Source organism: Hippocampus zosterae, chromosome 2, assembly GCF_025434085.1.
Source record: "Hippocampus zosterae strain Florida chromosome 2, ASM2543408v3, whole genome shotgun sequence".
Taxonomy (NCBI): Eukaryota; Metazoa; Chordata; class Actinopteri; order Syngnathiformes; family Syngnathidae; genus Hippocampus; species Hippocampus zosterae.
The window spans coordinates 6844791-6865688 of record NC_067452.1 but is presented as its reverse complement, the minus strand read 5'-3'; the positions used below and the strand labels follow the sequence as shown (position 1 = coordinate 6865688).

General features: G+C 42.5%; 1 protein-coding gene across 2 annotated transcripts; it reads left to right on the top strand.

Annotated features, from left to right (window-relative positions):
* The first annotated feature begins 9997 nt into the window (after positions 1 to 9997).
* Positions 9998 to 13464, top strand: tuba8l2 (tubulin, alpha 8 like 2). 2 transcript variants are annotated; one of them, XM_052053011.1, is made up of 5 exons: positions 10018 to 10265; positions 11608 to 11694; positions 11784 to 12006; positions 12081 to 12229; positions 12302 to 13464. In XM_052053011.1, the coding sequence occupies exons 2-5, from the start codon at positions 11692 to 11694 to the stop codon at positions 13277 to 13279; spliced, it is 1353 nt and encodes a 450-aa protein (XP_051908971.1). In that variant the 5' UTR covers positions 10018 to 10265; positions 11608 to 11691; the 3' UTR covers positions 13280 to 13464. The 2 variants fall into 2 exon arrangements, with proteins under 2 accessions (XP_051908961.1, XP_051908971.1); XM_052053001.1 differs by having other exon boundaries at positions 9998 to 10265; positions 12081 to 13464.
* Positions 13465 to 20898: the final 7434 nt, after the last annotated feature.

Below are 20898 nucleotides of genomic sequence, written 5' to 3'. Positions count from 1 at the left end.
TGTGGATCATTTATGTTATGTTCCACAGTCTTGATTTTGCTTCCTTCTGTTGTTGTCCTTCCACTGATGGATGGATGACTGGCTGGATTTTATTTGACTTTGGTACCTTCAAAGTGATTGATGAGCTGCTTCCTCCAAAAAAAAAAAAGCATGCATCATCACACCATCCTCCTTGTTGATTGGCAACATTGTGACTTTTTTCACCTGGTCTGTTTTGTTTGTCAGTTGTGTTGATTACTGGACAAGAGGAAAGACGAAACCAAAAAAACAATAAGAACAACAAAAAAAGGAAATCCAATTTGAAAATCACCTCTCTTATGAATGTCATTCGGTTTAATTTCTTCTTACCTTGCAGTGATAAAAAGAAAAAAAACTGGAGAAGAATCCTGCCGACACAGCAGCCTGTTTAGAACATTTCTTAGCTTGCTTTCTGGAGACAAATGAAATATTTAGGCCTCCTACCCGATCTCTGAAGCCACAAGATGTTTTTTTTCTGAATGCGCACTGCCTTTCTCTGTCCCTTTGTATTTTTGTCACAGGCGTGTGCCACAAACATACGCTGTTTGTCTGCGTATACTCTGCACTGCAGCTAATCTGGCGGAACCAGACACCCCATAGACTGTATTTATATCCCAATCAGATAGCTATTCAGCTTTTCCCTCTTTCCAATGTTTCTGCTCTTGTTTCGGTGGGAGCGCCACATAAATCATTGTGAGATCTGCATTGTTGCGCAAGCAAGCAGGTGATGAATCTCCAAAGAAGTGATTATTCACACAGGCACGACTCCCTTCACCTGAAATGAAGGAATTATAGATTTAATAACCCGGCTAACAACCAGTTTTGGAAACTGCACTGTCTTCAAAGCCCCATCGATTTTTCACATGTCAGTAACGCGCAATGCCAAAATGACATTTTTTGGACGTATTTTGAGATTATGATCGAAAAAATGAAATACGGCCTCCCATGCACAGCAATGCTGTGTGACACACGGCTGACACGTCTTTTAGCACAGCATGGTAGCATGGGACAGAGCCTCTGGAATGTCAAAAGGGAGTGTTGAGCAACATTTTAAAAGGTCAGTGTTCCTCATGGCATTTTTTTTTTTGAGCTTAGTTCTTATTGCCACTCGTAAATCAAGCTCATTCCCTGGGGATAATTTCAACAAATTCAGCAAAGCTACCCTCAGTTTTTTTTTTAAACAATTCTTATGGAAAGACTGTTTAAGTGCGGCAAAAGTGTCCACACTCTCCAGCGTGGAAACCTCAGATTCTCATCTATGCATTCAGCATCTGCTTACTCAGTTTGCAGCTGACAGCAAGGCTTGCCTGAGTCAGAACCGAAGCTTCAGAATTTCACAGTTATTTTTTTTTCTTTGCCTTTTGTTATGTTTCGATCTGTTTCGATCTCTACGTTTGGTTTTGATTCCTCATGTGCCCTTTTTTCACCACCTGTTCTCGTTGTCAGTGTTCCATGTGTGTAACCAATTGGCTCCCTCAACCCTTTGTGTGTTGTCCAGGTGTTTCTCGTTGTCTCGTCACTTAGCGTGTATTTAGTTGCCTGAGTTTCTGCCAGTCTTTGTTGGGTTATTGTGAGCTGTGAGTATGTGAGCATAGATGTGCTCCTGTCATGTTTTGTTTCCTGTCTTAGTAGATTGTAATCGATGTAGCTTGGGCATCTTTTTTGAATGTCTCCTAGACACCTTCGCTGGGAAAGTGTCAGACAATTAACAGCTGACCTGGTGGAACTGGGGGTGCTGGCCGGGGTGTTGACAGTGAGATCTGGGTTCCCTCCTTTGGCTGCTGCAAGTTTAAGAGGAGGAAAACATCCATCTATCGCAGGGGTCACCACTGTTTTAGAAACAGCTACTTCTTGGGTAAAATGCAAAGGGCTACTCATCATTGCGGTGCTAACCACTTGCACTCACATTCCTACCTGTAGCCCCAAATCCCTGCCTTTGATCAATTCAGGTCTGAACCTAATGTGCGTGTTTTTGGAATGCAAGAGGAAGCCGGAGTACCCAAAGACAATCATGGGGAAGGTAAACCTTCAAAAGCTATACAAAACATACCTTAGTCAGACTTTGAACCTTTCAAGCACACTAATGCCCTTCAGACCGCTTGTTTTTCGTAGGTACATTACACCCACAATCATAGGTCACATGAATTATGTATATGCAGTTAAATGGAAATTGGGACATTTGTTGTTCTTGGTGGGGTTTTTTTTTTTTCCTGATTAAAGTCAGTGAGGCGTAGGAGTGGTGAATTTCTCACAGCTGGAGTCCTATATCCCAGCCTTGAGTTGTACATGACCCCCCCCCCCCCCCACCACCACCACCACCACCACCCTCACCCAGTCCAAGGGGTTCAATGCTGGAACGTTAATGAAACTCGCAAATGGTTTCATTTCCCATTTTATCAAGAAACGTCATAAAAATACGAAACATGATAACGGGCTGCGTCTCCTACTTGGACTAATCAGGTTTAAACATCAAGCGAGTCATACTGAATTCCGCTAAGGTAATTTTCAAAATGTATTTTGACGAACCTAAGCAATCCAGTATGTATCACTGTACAATGGCTTTCATTAATATTAGTGCTTCTTGGAATGAAGCTCAAGTGGGTCTTTTTGCTAGTTTTATGCACAACATTCAATCACGTCAAACCGGATCATTAATCTACCAGAATTGTGATCTTTTGACAAGAATTATCCGAGACCTGTTGTATCATTAAAGAGACTGTACATCAGGGGTGCCCAAGCCTGGTGCTCGAGGGCCCCTATCCCGCAGGTTTTCGATGTCTCCCTCCTCCAACACACCTGATTCAAATTATTAGCTTGCCAGCAAGCTGTGAGAAGCCTGATGAGAAACCTGACTACAGTATTTGAATCTGGCGTGTTGGAGAAGGGAGACATCTGAAACATGCTGGATAAAAGCCCTCAAGAACCTGGGTTAGACATCCCTGCTGTACATGCTTCCTATTTCCCGGAATGTGTTGGGGGCTGGAACGATGGGCACTATTTTCGGGTGCAAGTCTAGCGCAAAAACTGCAAAAACAGAAAACCACACAACTTGCGGCTTGAGAGTGCCGACCATTAACCATTGAGTTAAAAGTCTGGGCCGCCGCCTACCCTTATAACAGCAACGGAGGGTACAATGCAAGCTGACATCTGGTACGCAAAACCCGAACCCTCTGAATGACTCCCCCCACACCCCACAATAGTGTTGGAGTTGCTGATGAAATATTTTTTTCAGATGGAGATGATTATAATCCGTTTAATTGATTTCCACGATGATTCAGAGGAGTTGTTTCAGGCTGGTGTCATAAATAAGAATGGAATAGCATGACTTCCACGATGCACATTGAGCGTTGAATTTGTCTGAAGAAACATGAGACATAGCACACCTACCAAATTCACAAACACACTGAACTTTGGCCTCGGATGAAAATGATGTTGCATAAATTTCTACAGACTGCTTTCAGTTACCAAATTGTCGGATGCGTGGGGGGTGAGGCAACTCCGTGCACCTAAATGCCCAGATGGGCGTAACACAGCCACATACATGCTGGACTACACTTGCGTTTGCACAAAAATGAGGTTTCACCCATTATCACGTTGAGCGCACGAGCGCCAGTCTACCAAAATAGGGCCCGATGTCTGCCTATGAGGTGGGCCAGATGACAACAGGCATTACCATCATTGGATTTAGTTTGGGCCGACATCTCCGGCATGGGTTGGTGACCTTTTTATTATGGCACCTGACACCTAAGCTCACAGCTCTGTTGTGAAAGTCTGACAAAATGTTACTGCCATACTTGTCCTTATGCATTGGGGGAGGTTAGGCCATCAGCCACTATTATGTTTCCTTGCCATGGCAACCGTCGGTAATAAGATCTTTTTAAAAAATAATTACATCAGAGCTTAGAAACATAACTTACAGACGATCGTCTATCCATCCATTGATTTTCTACTACTTTCCTTGTTCAGGGTCACCAGTGAGCTGGAGCTTCCAACTTGGACTCGGTCAATCAAAACACAAGCAACCATTGGCATTCTCTTATCTCATTTATAAGGCCTCAGGCCATATTGTTATTGACACGGTGTGCACATCAAGTCCATTTGAATGGACATTCAGTCTTGACCATGTTTCTTCTCTGTGACAAATCTCAGTGATTTGATGCAAATGAATGGATCGCTCTTTTTTAGGGGTGGGGGTCATACATTGTTACAGACGTATTTTCTACATTTAAAATAAAGAATTTAGTGCAGCAGGTGAGCCATTTCTCATCTTCCCATCATCACTGATACCACTAGCCTTGGACCTTTAATTCCTCCTCCATTCTTATCTCCTTATTAGCTCAATAGTAATAGTAGTAGTAAAGCAAAATTTTAAAAAGCTGCAGGTAGGGTTTTAATCTGCATGTTATTTGCCCACACAATTTACTTGTCTTGCATTTGATAGATATCAAATCTATTTCAGGACATCCTCCTCTTCTTTCTGTCACTTCAGTAAATATCCCGAGGATGTGTACTGGAGGCGGTGTCCCTGAATTGCTCTAATAATTCTCACAATAAGACTTCACACAATTTCCCACCATTTCATCGCTGACAGTTAGGGGGAAAAAAAGCTTTAGTTTGCCTTGTAAAGAGGTTGGTTTGCAGGGAGGACTTGTGTCAAATTTGTATTTGTTGGTCTTACGAACAAATTTCCTCTTGTTCTGCCTCCAGAGCCGTCGACAACAATGATATTCTAATTATTAATTAGCGGATATGCCACAACGTCGGTTGTGTATGTTGGTATGAATGCAACAAAGGGAGACAATTTAACGAAGACCCCCCCAAGCATGTACGTTGGGGAGTTCCTTGCACAGGGAATTGAGTTAAAATGTCTCTTTTAAAATTGTATAAAATCAAAGTTGCACGAGAAAATGTGAGGCACAGGCAGGGTTGAGGGTTTAACATAGCCGCAGGGCAATGAGCTGAGTGGTTGGGCAGTGTGTGTATGGAGTATATTCACATTACCTCTGTACGGAGCAAAAAATACTATAATAGAAATTACTACAATACATTTTCAAAAGAGTGTCCCCAAAACACTCCAAAAAAGGTTGTTCCACCAAAAGTGCAGAATGCAAAGGTCTTTCAGGGTGGCATGTCAGAATGCAGCCTGTCTGTGCTCATTGAGCATTAACTCCATAGACTGCATTGATACATCAATGCAACCCCCCCCCAAAAAAAAAAAAACACGTTAAAAAAAAACAACAATGTTCTGTGATGTCAGGATTTAAACATTGGATACTCAACTACTCGTCACTCATTCATTTTGTTTTGAAAAAGAACACCAGTGGCCATCCTCATTAAGAATGAGGATGGTCACTGGTGCTTACTGTTGACCAATATTAATGATTGGCAATAAAGCAATCATGCGGAATTAGTTTGACTGACGCACGCAGGTGTACATTTACTATTTGACAATTACTAATGATGAATTCCATGTAAATTAGGAAAGGAACTAAATAAAAGGGGGAAATTGAAAGTTCCCCTTCTCTACTATTATTGATTGTATTGAAAATATTTGTACACATGCAGCATACTGGTATGATGTGGTAAGTGCCATTTGTATTTGTTTGGGGTATTTTTTCATAAAATAAGGGGGTCATTCAACAAATCAGGTATTCTGGGAGAAACCTCGTGAAGTTTTTGATTCCTCCTTGGATATTTCCTCTCCCTGTGGACTCCTTGTGCTCCCTCTTGAACGTTAAGTAAGTTTCAGTTTGGATTCTCCCGAGTTGACTTTGCAAAGCCAATAAATGATGCCAAGTTTTGGCTGATGCCATTCTTGTCTGTCGTTGTGCGTTTGGTGTCTCATATAAACCCGAAGAAAATCACAGGTAATGTTTCATTATGTTTGTTTTTCGTTCCCGCTTCAGCGCATGTGTGAGTGAATGAGACACACTTGGCACAATTGACAGCAACACAGGAGAAAGAAGCATGAGAGAAACAAGGATGGGGGAGGGGGGGGGGCTAATTTTGCATTTCGAAATCGTGACCAGAGCCATAATAAGCTTCAATAAAATGTGAGTCCTGGTTTAGTTTAATGTGTTTGTTTGTTGTGTTTTTATTACAGGTTATTACACATTCAAACTGAGTACTGTTTGTGTTTTAGGAAGCGTCCGTTACATTGACTGAAGTGTAAGTGTATTTGAGAGTATGAAGCTGCACTGTTGCTGTTCAGTGCACTTTTCTTGAATGAATGAAATTGTTTTAAGAAATAAGAGGATATTGGCTGAAAGAGGCCGAGCGATCAGTCTCAAGACTGATTTTGAGCCCTAAGCCCCCCAGATTTTTTTTCTTTGGGGCTATCTTAAGGACAGAGTCTACGGAGGGAAACCCAGAACCATCACGGAACTCAAGAAAGCCATCAGGGAGGAGATGAGAGCCATTACCAATTCAGTCTGTAAGAACATCATGGACAACTTCGTGCTGCGCCTCAAGAAATGCACAGAGCTAAATGGAGGCCATCTAGAACATATGCTGTAGAACGAAGAAAAAAAGGCCAAAGACATTTTGATGTGATGTTTTGGATATAATAAACTAGTTATGGCCAAAGTTTCATTTCATTCGGACAAGACACTAAGAAACGGGGCCTAATTAGAGTTGGGGCCCGTTTTTTTGGGTCACCCTTGTATATATACCTGGTTGTCACAGTAGTTGTTTTTACAGTCTATATTACATTTTACTGAAAGGGTCATTTCAGACGTTGTTTAAAACATGATATTTAATAGGACAAATGACATCCATCCATCCACTTTCTGATCCGAACGTACCACACATGTTTTTGGAATGTGGGGAAAACATGCAAACTCCACACAGAAGGCCAGAGCCAAAATCGAACCCTTTGCACTGTGAGACCACTGTGCTAACCAGTCGACCAATTACAAATTACATAAAATGTTATGAAAGGATGCGATACCTAAGATTTCGGTATTGATTGATCCCAAGTATATACTGGAGCCAGTATCTACGACACTGAGCCCAATACTTGTCAAAGGTTAGTTGTACACTTCGGATTAATCAAACAGTCATGCATGACACACCAAAATAGATGGTGCAAGCAACGATAAATACTCGAGGAAGAAAATACACTATAAGTACTAGTGGAATGTAGCTCCATGTTACATAGTAAAACTAGTCTTTCTTCTAAAGAAAAATACTCAAGTAAAAGTAAACAGGATGTTGAATCAAAACTGCAAAGATAAGTACAATTCATCCCAAAAAGTTACTTCAGCCAGTATAATGTGAATTTGGCTCATAGTCGCAGGTAGGAGATCCTCTGCCAATTCGATCTGCTATCTGGTAGGACGCATGCCTGCCTATTCCTGCTTCAAGCACTAAGACACTTTGGTGATACCTTAAAGTCTTCTTCGAAAGTACTCGACAGGTTTCGTACTTCTTGTGCCAATACTTCTCTGCGCAAAACTGTGCTGTTCCCCTATTTTGTCCTCAAGAAATGAAAGTCCATAATTTATGCAGACTATGTAGCTTTTCCTCAGTCTGTGGAATGACCAGAGTACATTAGCTGTGCAGGACACTGTCGCCGCATACTGTTTGGGGGTATGAATAGCAGGCATTCTAAGCCCTTCACAATTAAAGCTAGATCTTTTTTCATGATTGCTATTCCTTGCCAGTACCCTCTGTGAATTGTACACGAAACAAAATTTGACTGATAATGATAATAATAAAAATAACAATAATGATAATAATAATAAAAGCTATATCATAACAGCTCTGATCGCAAACTGCAATTGCAGACTGCTGAACGCTAACAACTTTCAGTGACACCGGTCACGCACCACCGTAGGCTAAAGGTGACCTGCTTTATTTCTTTTTTTTATTATACTTTTTGTCAAAGTGTGAATGATTGGATGATTAGGGTACAGTGCGCATTAACACAAAAATGTATGACTAACATGCACAGAGAGGCACAAATGTTTGTTTTTTGTTTTTACTCTATACCCCTCACGATCCACTTGGGAGCTACCAGTCCGATCACGATCAACGTAATGGGCACCCCTGCTCTGAACCATGGTGATGAAGCAAAGATGGAGCGAAATGGATGAATTCTTCTTCTTTTTAACAACCACCCAACATCAACATTTTGCATGTTTGAAAAATCGACTGCCAGAAAGACTCTCAGTATTGACGTTGTCAACCCCCCAAAAAAACCTCCAGAAATTTGATAAGTACTGGCAATGCAAAGCCAGCTGGGGTAAAACACATCTTAACACGTGAATGAATTACTCCTGGTAAACAAAACTATCCCTTAAAACACTCTCAGGGCCGTTGTTGCAGATTTGCAACAACCAAGTACCTTTACTTTGAACTTAATTTGAGCCTGAGAAGGATAACCCTCCTGTCCACAGGAGATGAATGCGCTTGTGATTCTATGAGCCAAATGGTCTTAGCAGGGCTCTGAATACAGCCACACTAAGCACTAACCCTTTAGTGAGGATTTTCTTTTGCAGCTTGAAGATAAATAAATCAATTCTTTGTTGAAGTTACTTGATTGAGTACGACAGCTCCGGTGGCAGGGAATGCTGCGATAAGAGCACTTTTGATAGGAACATTTATCATGCGGCAGGTAACTTTGATTCCCACATGTCAGTTTATTAAGTACACCGAGATAGAGCCTGCGCAATATTACAAAACAGGGACGAGGGCTTTGTCTTAATACCATTGTTTCATGTATTTGGCATGTTGTTTTCCTTTTGTTTCATGGTCTCCCTTCAGGTCGGCCACTTTAATTGAATCATGCATGACTACTGACACACAACGAATTTCGTGGCTAGCGGGGCTGCTACCAGTGGGCGGCGGAGGAATATAAAAAGCGTGTGCATCTTATTTTTAGGGGAGGTATCTGGACTTTTAAAAGAGGGAAGGGACTTAGAGGCGTACCATTCTGCAGGGCATTGCTCCCTCACGTAAAGCGGTCTAAATAAATCATGTCCCCTCTTAAAGGCCCGGTGCTGTTAACCTGAACCAGTCGAAAAAGAGAAAGAATGCTTAAATGGATCAAGCATGTCCTTCAAATCACTGCAGACAAGAAATGACTACATGGAGCAGCATTGTGATTTGGATTTGAATTTCCCAATCGGACATTTTTATTCTCAAACCGAGGAAGAGCAAAACTTGTTTGATAGAATGCCTGCATGCATTAACCAGATTAGATTACACGATTGATAAACGTGGCTGGTGATGATATCCAGTGTTTTGTGTTTGTTTTGAGTTTGCATATACCTGTATTCCTTATATACTCCGACATAGTAGTTTTTTTTTAATGTGTGAAATCGGTCATGCTGTGGGGTACGATTTAGCAAGGATCCACCTTTGCATTGCCTTTGCAGGGCAACATGGTGTACTTGTGGTGAGCGCATCATCTCCAAGGTCTTGGGTTCAAAACCTGTGTCAAACTTGCATGTTCACCCTGTGCTTGTGCAGATTCCCGTTCCAGGTATCCGGCTTCCTCTCAAATTCCAAAAATGTGCATTTTAGGTTGATTGAAAACATAATTGTGGATGTGAGTCTGAATATTTTGGTTTGTGCCTTGCAGTTGACAGGGCACCAGCTTTGCCGTCAGTCAGCTGGCATATGCTGAAGAAAATGCGTTTAGGTTTATATACAATCATGAACAATAGCACAATTATTCATAATTGCAGTATGTCAGCAAAACAAAAAGGCTACTTCCGTTGTCTGCCAAGATTGGGAAATCGATCAATTTTATTTTGAAGGATGAACCGTAGGTGACGTAAATATTTGGTCCAAAATAGCTCTCGCGATGATGTATGTCGAATTAAAATGAGTCAAATGACAGTGCCGTAATTAATCAAAGAGTATTCGAATGACTTCACACGATTCGGAGTGATGACCGCTTCTCAGATTACGTAAGAAACGACGTATTCGCAGTAGACGTCTTTCGCCGCGCATCGCGTTTGCGAATACGTGACCGCTTCCGGTGACATCAGGCCCAGATCACGTCACTCATTTCCACGCAACTAGCGGCTGGCGCGAAACGTTTTTGACGTCCGGGATGGATGAAGGCTTCCACCTGCCCTCTGACACAGGACGGCTAATACTGCGATCCCTCAGTGAGCGAACGTCCTTGCTGAAACATGTCTGTGTGAAAAAGTAACTTGCTCAGTTACAAAGAAATTCTGGTCGCTCTTTTGCAAAGACTCTCTCCTCAACGGAACACTTGTTTGCTCACATAGAAAGTAAGTACGCATGTGGGGTTTTTTCCTGGTATGCAATGACGTTGACGATGGAGGTTTTCCTAATAATGGCCAATATTGCAGACCATATCATATCTTGTATCAATGTTATTTGTTGGGATTTCATTAGGATGTCATCGTAAGATGTGAATATTATGATTTTATGATGCATGAATATGCAACAAAACAGTGCTAATATAATAAACCAATGTTAAAATGATCATTTTAAAGCAGTGTGCCGCTCCTCAGTAGCCAAAGGTGCCCAGGTATTTAGCGCTTTATCATAGTTGATAATATTAAATGGTATTCGCTCTGGATATGAGATATTGACTGCAGCATACTGTGCAATAAGGTTGAACACTGTTCAATTTGGGATGCAGCATTCACATTTTTGTTTAGGATCAATATGTTAGATTTGCTCAATATTGCAAGCCATTGGAATATTAAACATTAGCACAGGTCTGAATTACAGAAATGCTACTTTGAAAAAACAGGGTTTTAAAATTATATTGCACAAAAATGGTTCATTAAAACATGTAGCTAAATATTTAAAAACAGTTCTTGAAGATTAAATGCAAATGTGCTGAACCTAAAAATTAAACACAACTGAATTGTACTTGGCAATGCTTCTTTTGTAAACCGTGACAAGGAGCCCTCAGCACTCGTGAGACTCATGCCGCTTTGAGAATTCTCAGTGTGCTGTTCAATTTTGAGGTTTTGAAATATTGTTGTATCTAATATACTGGTGCCACTTGACCTGCAGCGCGTTTAGTGTTCACTCAACCAATTCCCCAACCCTCCCCATTATTTCACTGAACAAGAGTTATCACCTTCAACCAATTAAGCAGACGTTTTGCACCAGCAGATAACGTAAAATACAAAATGTCAAAAAACTGAAATTTTTATCAAGCCAAGGATGTCCTGAACCAGAAATCATACGCAATTGTTCCCTTTTATTGCCATACATGACTTCATGACCTCAACACCTGCAAAAGCAACATTCACCCTGTTTTTTTTAAGGTAAGAAAAACAAAAACATTTAAATTTAGAATAATGAAAACAAAGAGTACACACACTTGCCTTTGCCACAGTACTCAGAAGCGCAGATGTATCTCCTCGCTTTGTTCAAAAAGATGTTTAAAAATAAAATCTTGAAAAAAGAAAAGGCCCTTCTTTTAGATACATCTGCATAAGAGTATGTGACATGAGATTCTAGTGCATGAATGATATTTTAAGTCAAAGCTACAAAGAGAACGAGTGGTAGGACCACCTTTTTTAGGGCGTGTAAACTGCCGAAGGATGAAGGCTAATGCAAGCCATCAAATGGAAAATGTGACTTTTACAGGTCCATCTGTGTGAGTTTACGCTCCTGCTTGCAACTTCTCCGTTGTAGTCTCATATCTCAAAGACCTCTCAAACTTGAAGAAATATGGTGAGTGTAGCCCGAAGGAGCTACGCCGAGGCACGGCCATTCTGCGATCATTTATCTCCGCTTTCCATCCCACCGCCAATTTCGAACAGCGTGAGTGTATCTCGGTGCACGTGGGTCAGGCCGGTGTTCAGATTGGAAACGCCTGCTGGGAGCTTTACTGCCTGGAACACGGAATCCAACCCGACGGCCAGATGCCCAGTGATAAGACCATTGGTGGCGGGGACGACTCTTTCAACACCTTCTTTAGTGAGACGGGAGCCGGAAAGCACGTGCCCAGAGCTGTGTTTGTTGACCTGGAGCCCACGGTCATTGGTAAACTCCCTAAATTGCGTCGGATCTCGGTGACGAGCGACTCTGTAAAGCGACAGTACAATTTGATCTCCTAGATGAGGTGCGCACTGGAACCTACCGCCAGCTGTTCCACCCTGAGCAGCTGATCACCGGCAAGGAGGACGCTGCCAACAACTACGCCCGAGGGCATTACACCATCGGCAAAGAGATCATTGACCTGGTGCTGGACAGGATCCGAAAACTGGTGAGAAACCTCCGACTGAACCGCAAACACTCCACTTGCTCCACTTTGAAGTCCTTCCTTCTCTTTGACCAGGCGGACCAATGTACCGGCCTACAGGGCTTCCTGGTGTTTCACAGCTTTGGTGGGGGCACCGGCTCTGGATTCACCTCCCTCCTGATGGAGCGTCTGTCCGTCGACTACGGAAAGAAATCCAAGCTGGAGTTTGCCGTCTACCCAGCTCCCCAAGTATCCACCGCTGTGGTGGAGCCCTACAACTCCATCCTGACCACCCACACCACCCTGGAGCACTCCGACTGTGCCTTCATGGTGGATAACGAGGCCATCTACGATATCTGCCGCAGGAATCTCGACATCGAGCGGCCTACTTACACGAATCTAAACAGACTGATAGGTCAAATCGTGTCCTCCATTACCGCCTCGCTTCGTTTTGACGGTGCGCTCAACGTTGATCTGTCAGAGTTCCAGACCAACTTGGTGCCGTATCCCCGCATCCACTTCCCTCTGGCCACCTATGCTCCCATCATCTCTGCTGAAAAGGCTTACCATGAGCAACTAACTGTAGCGGAAATCACCAACGCCTGCTTTGAACCGGCCAATCAGATGGTGAAATGTGACCCCCGTCACGGCAAGTACATGGCGTGCTGCCTTTTGTACCGTGGCGATGTGGTACCCAAAGATGTCAACGCTGCTATTGGGACCATCAAAAACAAGCGCACCATCCAGTTTGTGGACTGGTGCCCCACTGGTTTCAAGGTGGGCATTAACTACCAGCCTCCCACCGTGGTTCCTGGCGGAGACTTGGCGAAGGTCCAGCGGGCAGTGTGCATGCTGAGCAACACCACCGCTGTTGCTGAGGCGTGGGCTCGGCTCGACCACAAGTTTGACTTGATGTACGCCAAGCGAGCCTTCGTTCACTGGTACGTGGGTGAGGGCATGGAAGAGGGAGAGTTCTCCGAAGCCAGAGAGGACATGGCGGCCCTGGAGAAGGATTATGAGGAGGTCGGTGCCGACTCCATTGACGACCAGGGAGAAGAAGGAGAGGAATACTGAGTGGCGTCAACGCCGATTTCCTACTCATTTAAAACACCGCAGTTCAATTATTATGGATGAAATCAGTGCTCTGTTTAATTCTAAACAATGTTTTATACCGTCATCGTAGTGTACTGTAAGTACCGCTGCTTTGATAGATGTGGAAAATGCAATTGCATGAAATTCAATAAAGTCAAAACATGTTCTCTTTTGCCCATTTTTTGGGAAATGGCAAATTACATTTGCTATTCTTGACTGGACATCACTCGCTCCTCCTTGTCTGCCTCAACTCATTTTTGTTGGAGATTTTCCCTGCTGGTTGGTCTTCAAATTTACACAATAAAGTCGGGACCCGTGAAGAAACTGCTTTCAGAGAGGCAGACCTTATGAAAAGTGAAGTTCATGAAGAACCTTCGTATCTTTGAATCAAGTGCAATAAACAAATGCAGCACGCTGCGTTTCCCTGCTTTGGTGTAGCTACTTAAGTGACCATTGGGTTTAAATAGTGACCAACGTCTATGCATCGGCCAGTACAGAAACAAATGACAACATTAGGCGGCGACAACACACGTGACATATAAAATATTGCTTAGCGTTGAGGTTGACCTGGATTTACTCTTAATGGCTCAAAAGGCAGATCCCCTCTGAATTACTCCGCCGCGGGCCATTGTTTTGCCGCTTTTGTGTGATTTGTGATGACGTCTGTCATATCTGGATATCTGTCTCGCACGATCGAATTCATCTTACACTGGAGTTGCATTGGCAGATTCAGATTTCATTTTTAGCCTAAATCTAGTGAGGCCTTATTGCATCCGAGGACAAGATTCCATGTGTCGGGGTTTTGTTCATATATCCAAGCGAGGCCACAAATGAAGGGGTGGAAGAGCGAATTGGGTCATTGAACCACGTAGTGTACATCCTGCCAAGGAAATGCAGCCAGTGGTTCATGGTTATGTATTTGGTTTTACAAAATAGGGGTGCGCATGGCAATTTTGGTATGGCTCTCAAAAGAGTACCAATGCTTGTTTGCTGCTCTTGACCTGTCTTTCTGACATTTCAGCTTGCCTTATCAAAACTTTGATTGCTATTCCATAATTTCTACTCATGTCCACACAACGCCATGATGTAATCATATTCAATCGCTAATTTAGGATGCAAAGAAAGCACCATTTAATTCTGCAATCATTGTATGATACCGCACAAGTCTCCACCTTTATTTTTTTTTAATTTATTATCTATCATCAGTCTTTAACAATTCATTAATTTCATAATCTGCTGTTACCCACCACCCAATTTATTTGGTAAAAGTCAATTAAGGGGAGGACGGTACATAAAGTAATATGTTAATTTGTGCAGATAAGTCATTTTAAAGTGATTTTTTTTAACCAGTTTTAATTGTAGTGTTTATTTCCAAATTATAACAATAATATATATACATATATATGTATACACACACACACACAATTTATTGTGATTGTGAATGGTGAGGGTAAGCGGTTTGGATCATGAATATTTTAGAAAAAAAAAGACTCCTGGTAATTCAAATTGTAAACGATTGATTGAGTTGGTGCGGCTCTCACCAACTCTTTTAGTTTCTCAAATGCCTCCATCTAAAAAAAAAAAAAAAAAGAATAGCCCATCCCTGACTTACAGTATGGGGCCACGCGATCATCTGATATGGCACAGTTCTCTTGGGCAGACGTCTCCAGTCGGTTTTGCACCACGGACCAATTTTACTGAGAGATATATTTTGATGGACTGTCACAGCCGCTTGTCGGTGAGCCCGAGATGCCCCAAAAAATCAGACGCATCGTCCCCTCAGCCACCGTCGCTTCCCCTCGAGTGATGCCTGTGCCGCACACGCGCGGCTGAGCTCAACTGAAGCGAAAGGGAAACGAATCAGTTCATGAAGTCATTCCATACGTTCACTCACTCGTTAACTTGATGGAGTCCTTTGCGAATGACACAAAACTACTTGAGCCCCATCTATCGCTCCGCACTCCTCCCCCAAAAAATGATTGGTACGTAAATGTACCGTGAGAAAATGGAGCCCTTTAAATATCTTCAGCGTGCATACCCACATGAACCCCTTTTTTATAAAACACCTTGGTCATGTCGTGCGGACCCAAATGTTCATTAAAGTACCCCAATAAACACTGTATTCTTACAGTATCGATGTGCATCACAAACCCTTGCTGGAGTTAACTCTACTGCCTGTGCTGCAAAAACAAATCTGCTTTCAGGCAATTTGATTGATTGACCAATTTGAAAGCATTCATCTAAAACAAGGTGCGGCATATGTTGGCCAACCGGTTAGCACGTCCACCTCTAAGTGCAGAGGTCAAGGGTTCAATTCCGGACTGCGGCCTTCCTGTGTGGAGTTTGCATGTCCTCCCCGTACCCGTGTGGGTTTCATGACAGGTGAATGGAACCCTCTAAATTACCATGATTGACCTTTGTGCGGCCTAGTTAAAGTCAAATGAGTTTTTACGAAATGAGCGTCGCTTGTTGATTGTCCTTGCAAGAAGGACCGCTCGCAAGGCTCACCCTCGTTCTAACAACTCCCGCTGGCACTTACTCTGGCTTTTTAGATGAATTTTCTGAAAACTTATGGCTGACTTTACGACTCACACAGATAATATTTATGAAGGGTAACTTTAATATTGCCATTAATCTTCCATCTGAATCGCTTACCGCGGCATTTCCGATATGGTGATACCTGTCATGATTGTTCTGTTTATTGACCAACAGGTGGCATTGGAGGGCTTCTCCTACAGCATCGTACCTGTTGAATTGAATTGAATCCAACTTTATTGGTTATCATGTCATTCGTTTTCTTTTAAAAGGAGTGCCTCGCCGACCAGTCAAGGTCGGATCGTATTGCTGGCATGTTGTTTTTGTTTCTGCCATGGGTTTTTGTTTGTTTGTTATTTCGGTTTCTTGGTGTTTTTAGAATGTTCTTGATTTTGGACTTAGTTTCTCCAGTGTTTGGTTAATCCATTTTGTTCAGTGCACCCTGCATCTCCTTCATGCCTGCTTTTTGAGTCCTCTACCATCACGCCAAATGACAATATCTTTTTGGTATTTGAGCATTACTTAATAAAATTTGAAGTCATGGCTCATTTGCTGCCGTCCTGACCGCAATCAAAGCGAGAGAAGCCACAATTTCACAAAATATCATCGTTGCTGCTCGTACTAGACATAAAAATGGATTTCAGGTAGAAAATAATAAAGCTCCTCGAAGATATGTTTGGTGCACAGTTTCTGTATCCACAAGCTAAACTACAGTGTTAATAAATATGTGTGCTGAACTGATTTGGTTTCCAATTTTTTGAATCATGGAAGCATCTGCTGCTGGGATTTTGTCGCCCATCCAATCCCGCAGGCCTTTACTTGCTGCGGATCTGCAGCCAGCAAGCAACAAGGAAGTGACAGATCATTTCGGCGGGCGTCAGGTTCCCGTTGAGCCTCTCGTATGCAGGAGCAAATGTCTCACCATGCGCTTGTGTGAAAAACACAGACGGAGGCCCAATTTCCAAACTAGGATGAGAGGTCCTGACACCAGAAATAATGGTGGCAAATGCCCCAAAATGAGAGCATATCCCTGTGCGTTGAATGTCAAGTGACAGTTGCATTGCATACGGATGCCAGGTTTGAATCCAATCATGAAAAGTTGGTATGATGTCGACAGAGCACCTCGGGATATAATGACCAGTTGTGATGGGCTGTTACTCAATACCAACAGCAAACAAATGAAAATAAGTGCCAGTTCAGTGGATTCAAACAAAAGATGAAGACGCTTAGCATCCAACCCAGATGTAAAAAGCTGAACAATAAATATATTTCACAATTTGATTTCAAACCTAAATGTTGACAGTCTACGGTGAGCATTCATCTTAAAATATGTGGATTTAGGAATTCATCCTTCAGTTTTCTGCCAATTATCCTGTTCAGGAACTGAGCTGACGATGGACTTGGCCTATAAGAGGTCTCCAGTCACATTCACACACATTCCCAGGTACAATCACTGGTCGAGTGGGAAACAATCTCGACAAGCTGCATGAAAACTGGTGAAAATACTTCGATCTGCGCTTTTATCTATTCCACAATATGAAGCAAAATCATTGTGGATGAATGCTCTCCTTTCCACATTCACACTCGGCTTCAGAAAACCGGTCAGCCGTCATCTATCGTTACCTGAGTGACTGTGATGTCATTTTCAGTCGACAGCAAGTGGCAAAATGGTTCGAATAGAAATGGGTGCATTTTGGTGATCAACTCATATTCCACAAACGCAATATTATTCAGAATGCCTGATTTAGACTAGCGGAGGCACAAAGAACATATTCCTGTGCATATTACTGTCGAGAAAATTTGGGGTTTGCTAACAATGTTGCATTTTCTCCATAATTTCATGCGTTTGTTCTCATCATGCCAAAAAGTATTGACTTGCACATGCACAGTTGTGGTGGCTTGAGCAGTTTTTGAAGAACGATAGCATTATTTGGTTGTTGCCTCTTGTCATTTATGCACAGCATTTTCTGACAGCTGCGACTGTTTTGTGCAGTGTCATATGAATAATGGCAGGTTGAGTTTGTACAAAATTATTCTACCTGGAAGTAAGACATTTGAATTAAGAAAGACATTTCAATTTTTGAAGCCGAAAGTAAACATTTCATCCAGCAGCTCATAACCCTTCACTGCTGAAGTCATTTGCGCTAAACCTGCATGCCCACCTATTCGTCACCATTTGTGACTTAGGGCCAAAACCTTTGAAAGCTAGCCTCAGAGAGTAGTTGCACTTTTGTTGAAGAAACCTATGATTAAGTCCATAAATCCACCATACCTGCTCTCATCCATGTGGCCCAGGCTCCATATCGTCCGATCGAGATGCTTTGAAGGGACTTGGCTCAGTTGACTATGAAGACAAAATGAGATACTCTCAACTGTAGAAGCCTGGCTGAGCCACATCAAATATAGCTGGACAGTCAATGTGGCGGCCATATTGGATCTGGGAAGACTCACTCATGGCCGAGCAGGAAATGGACGTTGACCTTAACGGTAACTCCATTTACACTTCTTTGGCTGGGAGGGGCAGAATACAGCAGCCGACGGTTTGCGTTGCATAAGGACCTTACTGCGCATGAAACACTTTTAATGAAAGTCGAGCCATTTCCCCAATTTGCGTTCTTGTCCGGTCCTGACGTTCTCGTGATCTCATGAAACATTGTCAGGTGCGACCGAAGCACTGTTCCAATTGAAAGTAGGAATCAACCAAGAACGCACAGAATCACGTTTTTGTCAACTTGCTCGAACCAAAGATTGTTCGTGGGATACTTGTGAAAACTTTGCTAGGAGAATGTCCCAAGATGCACTTTGTGCTGCGACCATGGAGATAACTGTATACTATTCATTGATATCTGTTTTTATGTTGTTTTATTGCAATTCTTTGTTTTCATCTTAACTATTGAATTTTCTGCGATTGGCTGGCAACGAGTTCAGGGTGAACCCCGCCTCTTGCCTGAAGTCAGCTGACATAGGCTCCCGCACACCTGCAACCCTTGTAAGGATGGAGCGGTTCAGATTATGCTTGAATGGATGAATTCTTGGATGAATTTTGTCCCTTGAAATGTCGCTCAGCTAAGAGGTGGGGCGGTGCCGTTGGGTATAATCACTTCTCTTTTTCAGCGATTTAGATATTAACGACTTTGTGTTGAGGTATTTTACGGGCACAATAAATAGACACACTTATACAAGATGCAGACTGAGTCTCATTGCTTCAGGGTTGTCCCATGAAAAGATAGAATCAAACACTTGCAAAAATGCGAGCAGTGTCCTTACTTTTATGAGATGCGGTAACTCTCACAGGTGGCTTGGTAAGCGTTAAGAGGCCAGAGGTCAATTAGAGCAACCAGCCAACCATCTCTTCTTTATAAGATGCACTAAAGGGCACAAAATGCTCTGACATCGACGAGGAGGTTGAGGTTTTATGAGGAGGGAGGACGAGGAGTGCCAGAGTGATAGTGTGGTTGGGGAAATCAATATTTCATCTCACAAGGTTTTTACCAGAAGGTCTGCGCAATAAATACCACTGATGGGTACGTTGGTGGCTGGTGCACACATGTGGAGACACACACACACACACACACACATACACGAACACGCTTGTGCTTTTATGTTGCAATTCGGAAATGGGGGATGGCGAAGTGTTGTGTGTGTTCACTGCAGCATCAAAAGTCTGTTCATAGATCTACAAGCATCAGCTCATTAAGCAAATGTATTTGAATATATTTACATTGGTGGGGCACAGAGAGGAAGCTAAAACTCATTTGTCTTTTTTTTCACACTACCTAATTTCTATACATTTGAGATTCTGTGAAATAATCCCAAACATAGTCAAGTCAAGTCAACAGTATTTATCGATACATATTTGAACATATATAACATATTTGAAAGTAGACATGCGGTGTTTGCCTGGCATGTATTTTGTAGGAACGACAATCTACTTTATTTTAGAGACACGTTGTGCTAAAGTTTTATGTGTACATGCAATTTGTTTTTGTCATTTTGTGGGCACCCTAGAGACAATGAGGAACCGAATCTTTAAATGTCGGGTCTGTGCATGGTGCACTGCAACAGACCGGGCATAGCACATGCATTGATTGGCAGCACTTTTACGTAGCGTAATTAATGACAAGCATCGCATGAATGGATTTTTTTCCCCCAAATTGTTTTATTTTACAGAAATAGCAAACAATTGTATTTTGTGATTTTTTTTAATTTTATGTTTTTCTAATCTGGCACTCTTCTTTTTTGACGTAAAACGCAAGTTCTTTGAGTACATTTTGGTCTAATTCATTGAAAATAACAGTAGTAAATTTGAGATATTGGAAAGGTTGCCTGTTTTTTTTTCTTCACTTTTTTAATCGATTACTTTACTGTACATATGACTCCATCAGTTCCGTGATCTGGTTTTGTAAACATGCAACTTCTTTTAAGGCCATGGGAGTCACTACACATGCCATCCAAACTGCAGCTAAGCAAACAGACCTTTAGCTATCAGCTTTCCGCACAGGCGGAAGGAGCCACTAGGTCAGGCTGCACTCAAAGCCTTTCGAATATGCCTGCATCCAAGCAGCAAATCTCTGTTAGAGCTCAGGAAACCGACCGTGTCGAGTCCCGGAGGGATACAAAATTGAGCTTGTGACCCAACAGCTGCTGGTCAGAGGCCTGGTGTACTTAATCATCACAGGAGCAAACTAATCAGCAGCAAGGTTGTTCACAGGTCGAACTGTCACAATACAGCGCTGGAAAAAACAACAACGAAACAAGTCATGAATTGCCTCGACAACCCCCATTCATTTTTACCATCCACCTTTCTACTCTATGCATCCATGAAAAGTAAACACCTCAGAGTACAGCAGCAAACTATGAGCAGTTGTGAGGCCCTTTGTGGGATTGAGAGCCTTGCGCATCTCTTAAACGCAACTGTCACACTACAGCTGCTGTATGTGTGAGAATGCCGACAAAACTTCATCTGGGATCAGATGACACCGCGCTGGATCTTACGTCCTACTGGAATATCACCTCCTGTGCATCTTGAGAGATGCTTCTCCTGTACATGGCAAATCTCACACACA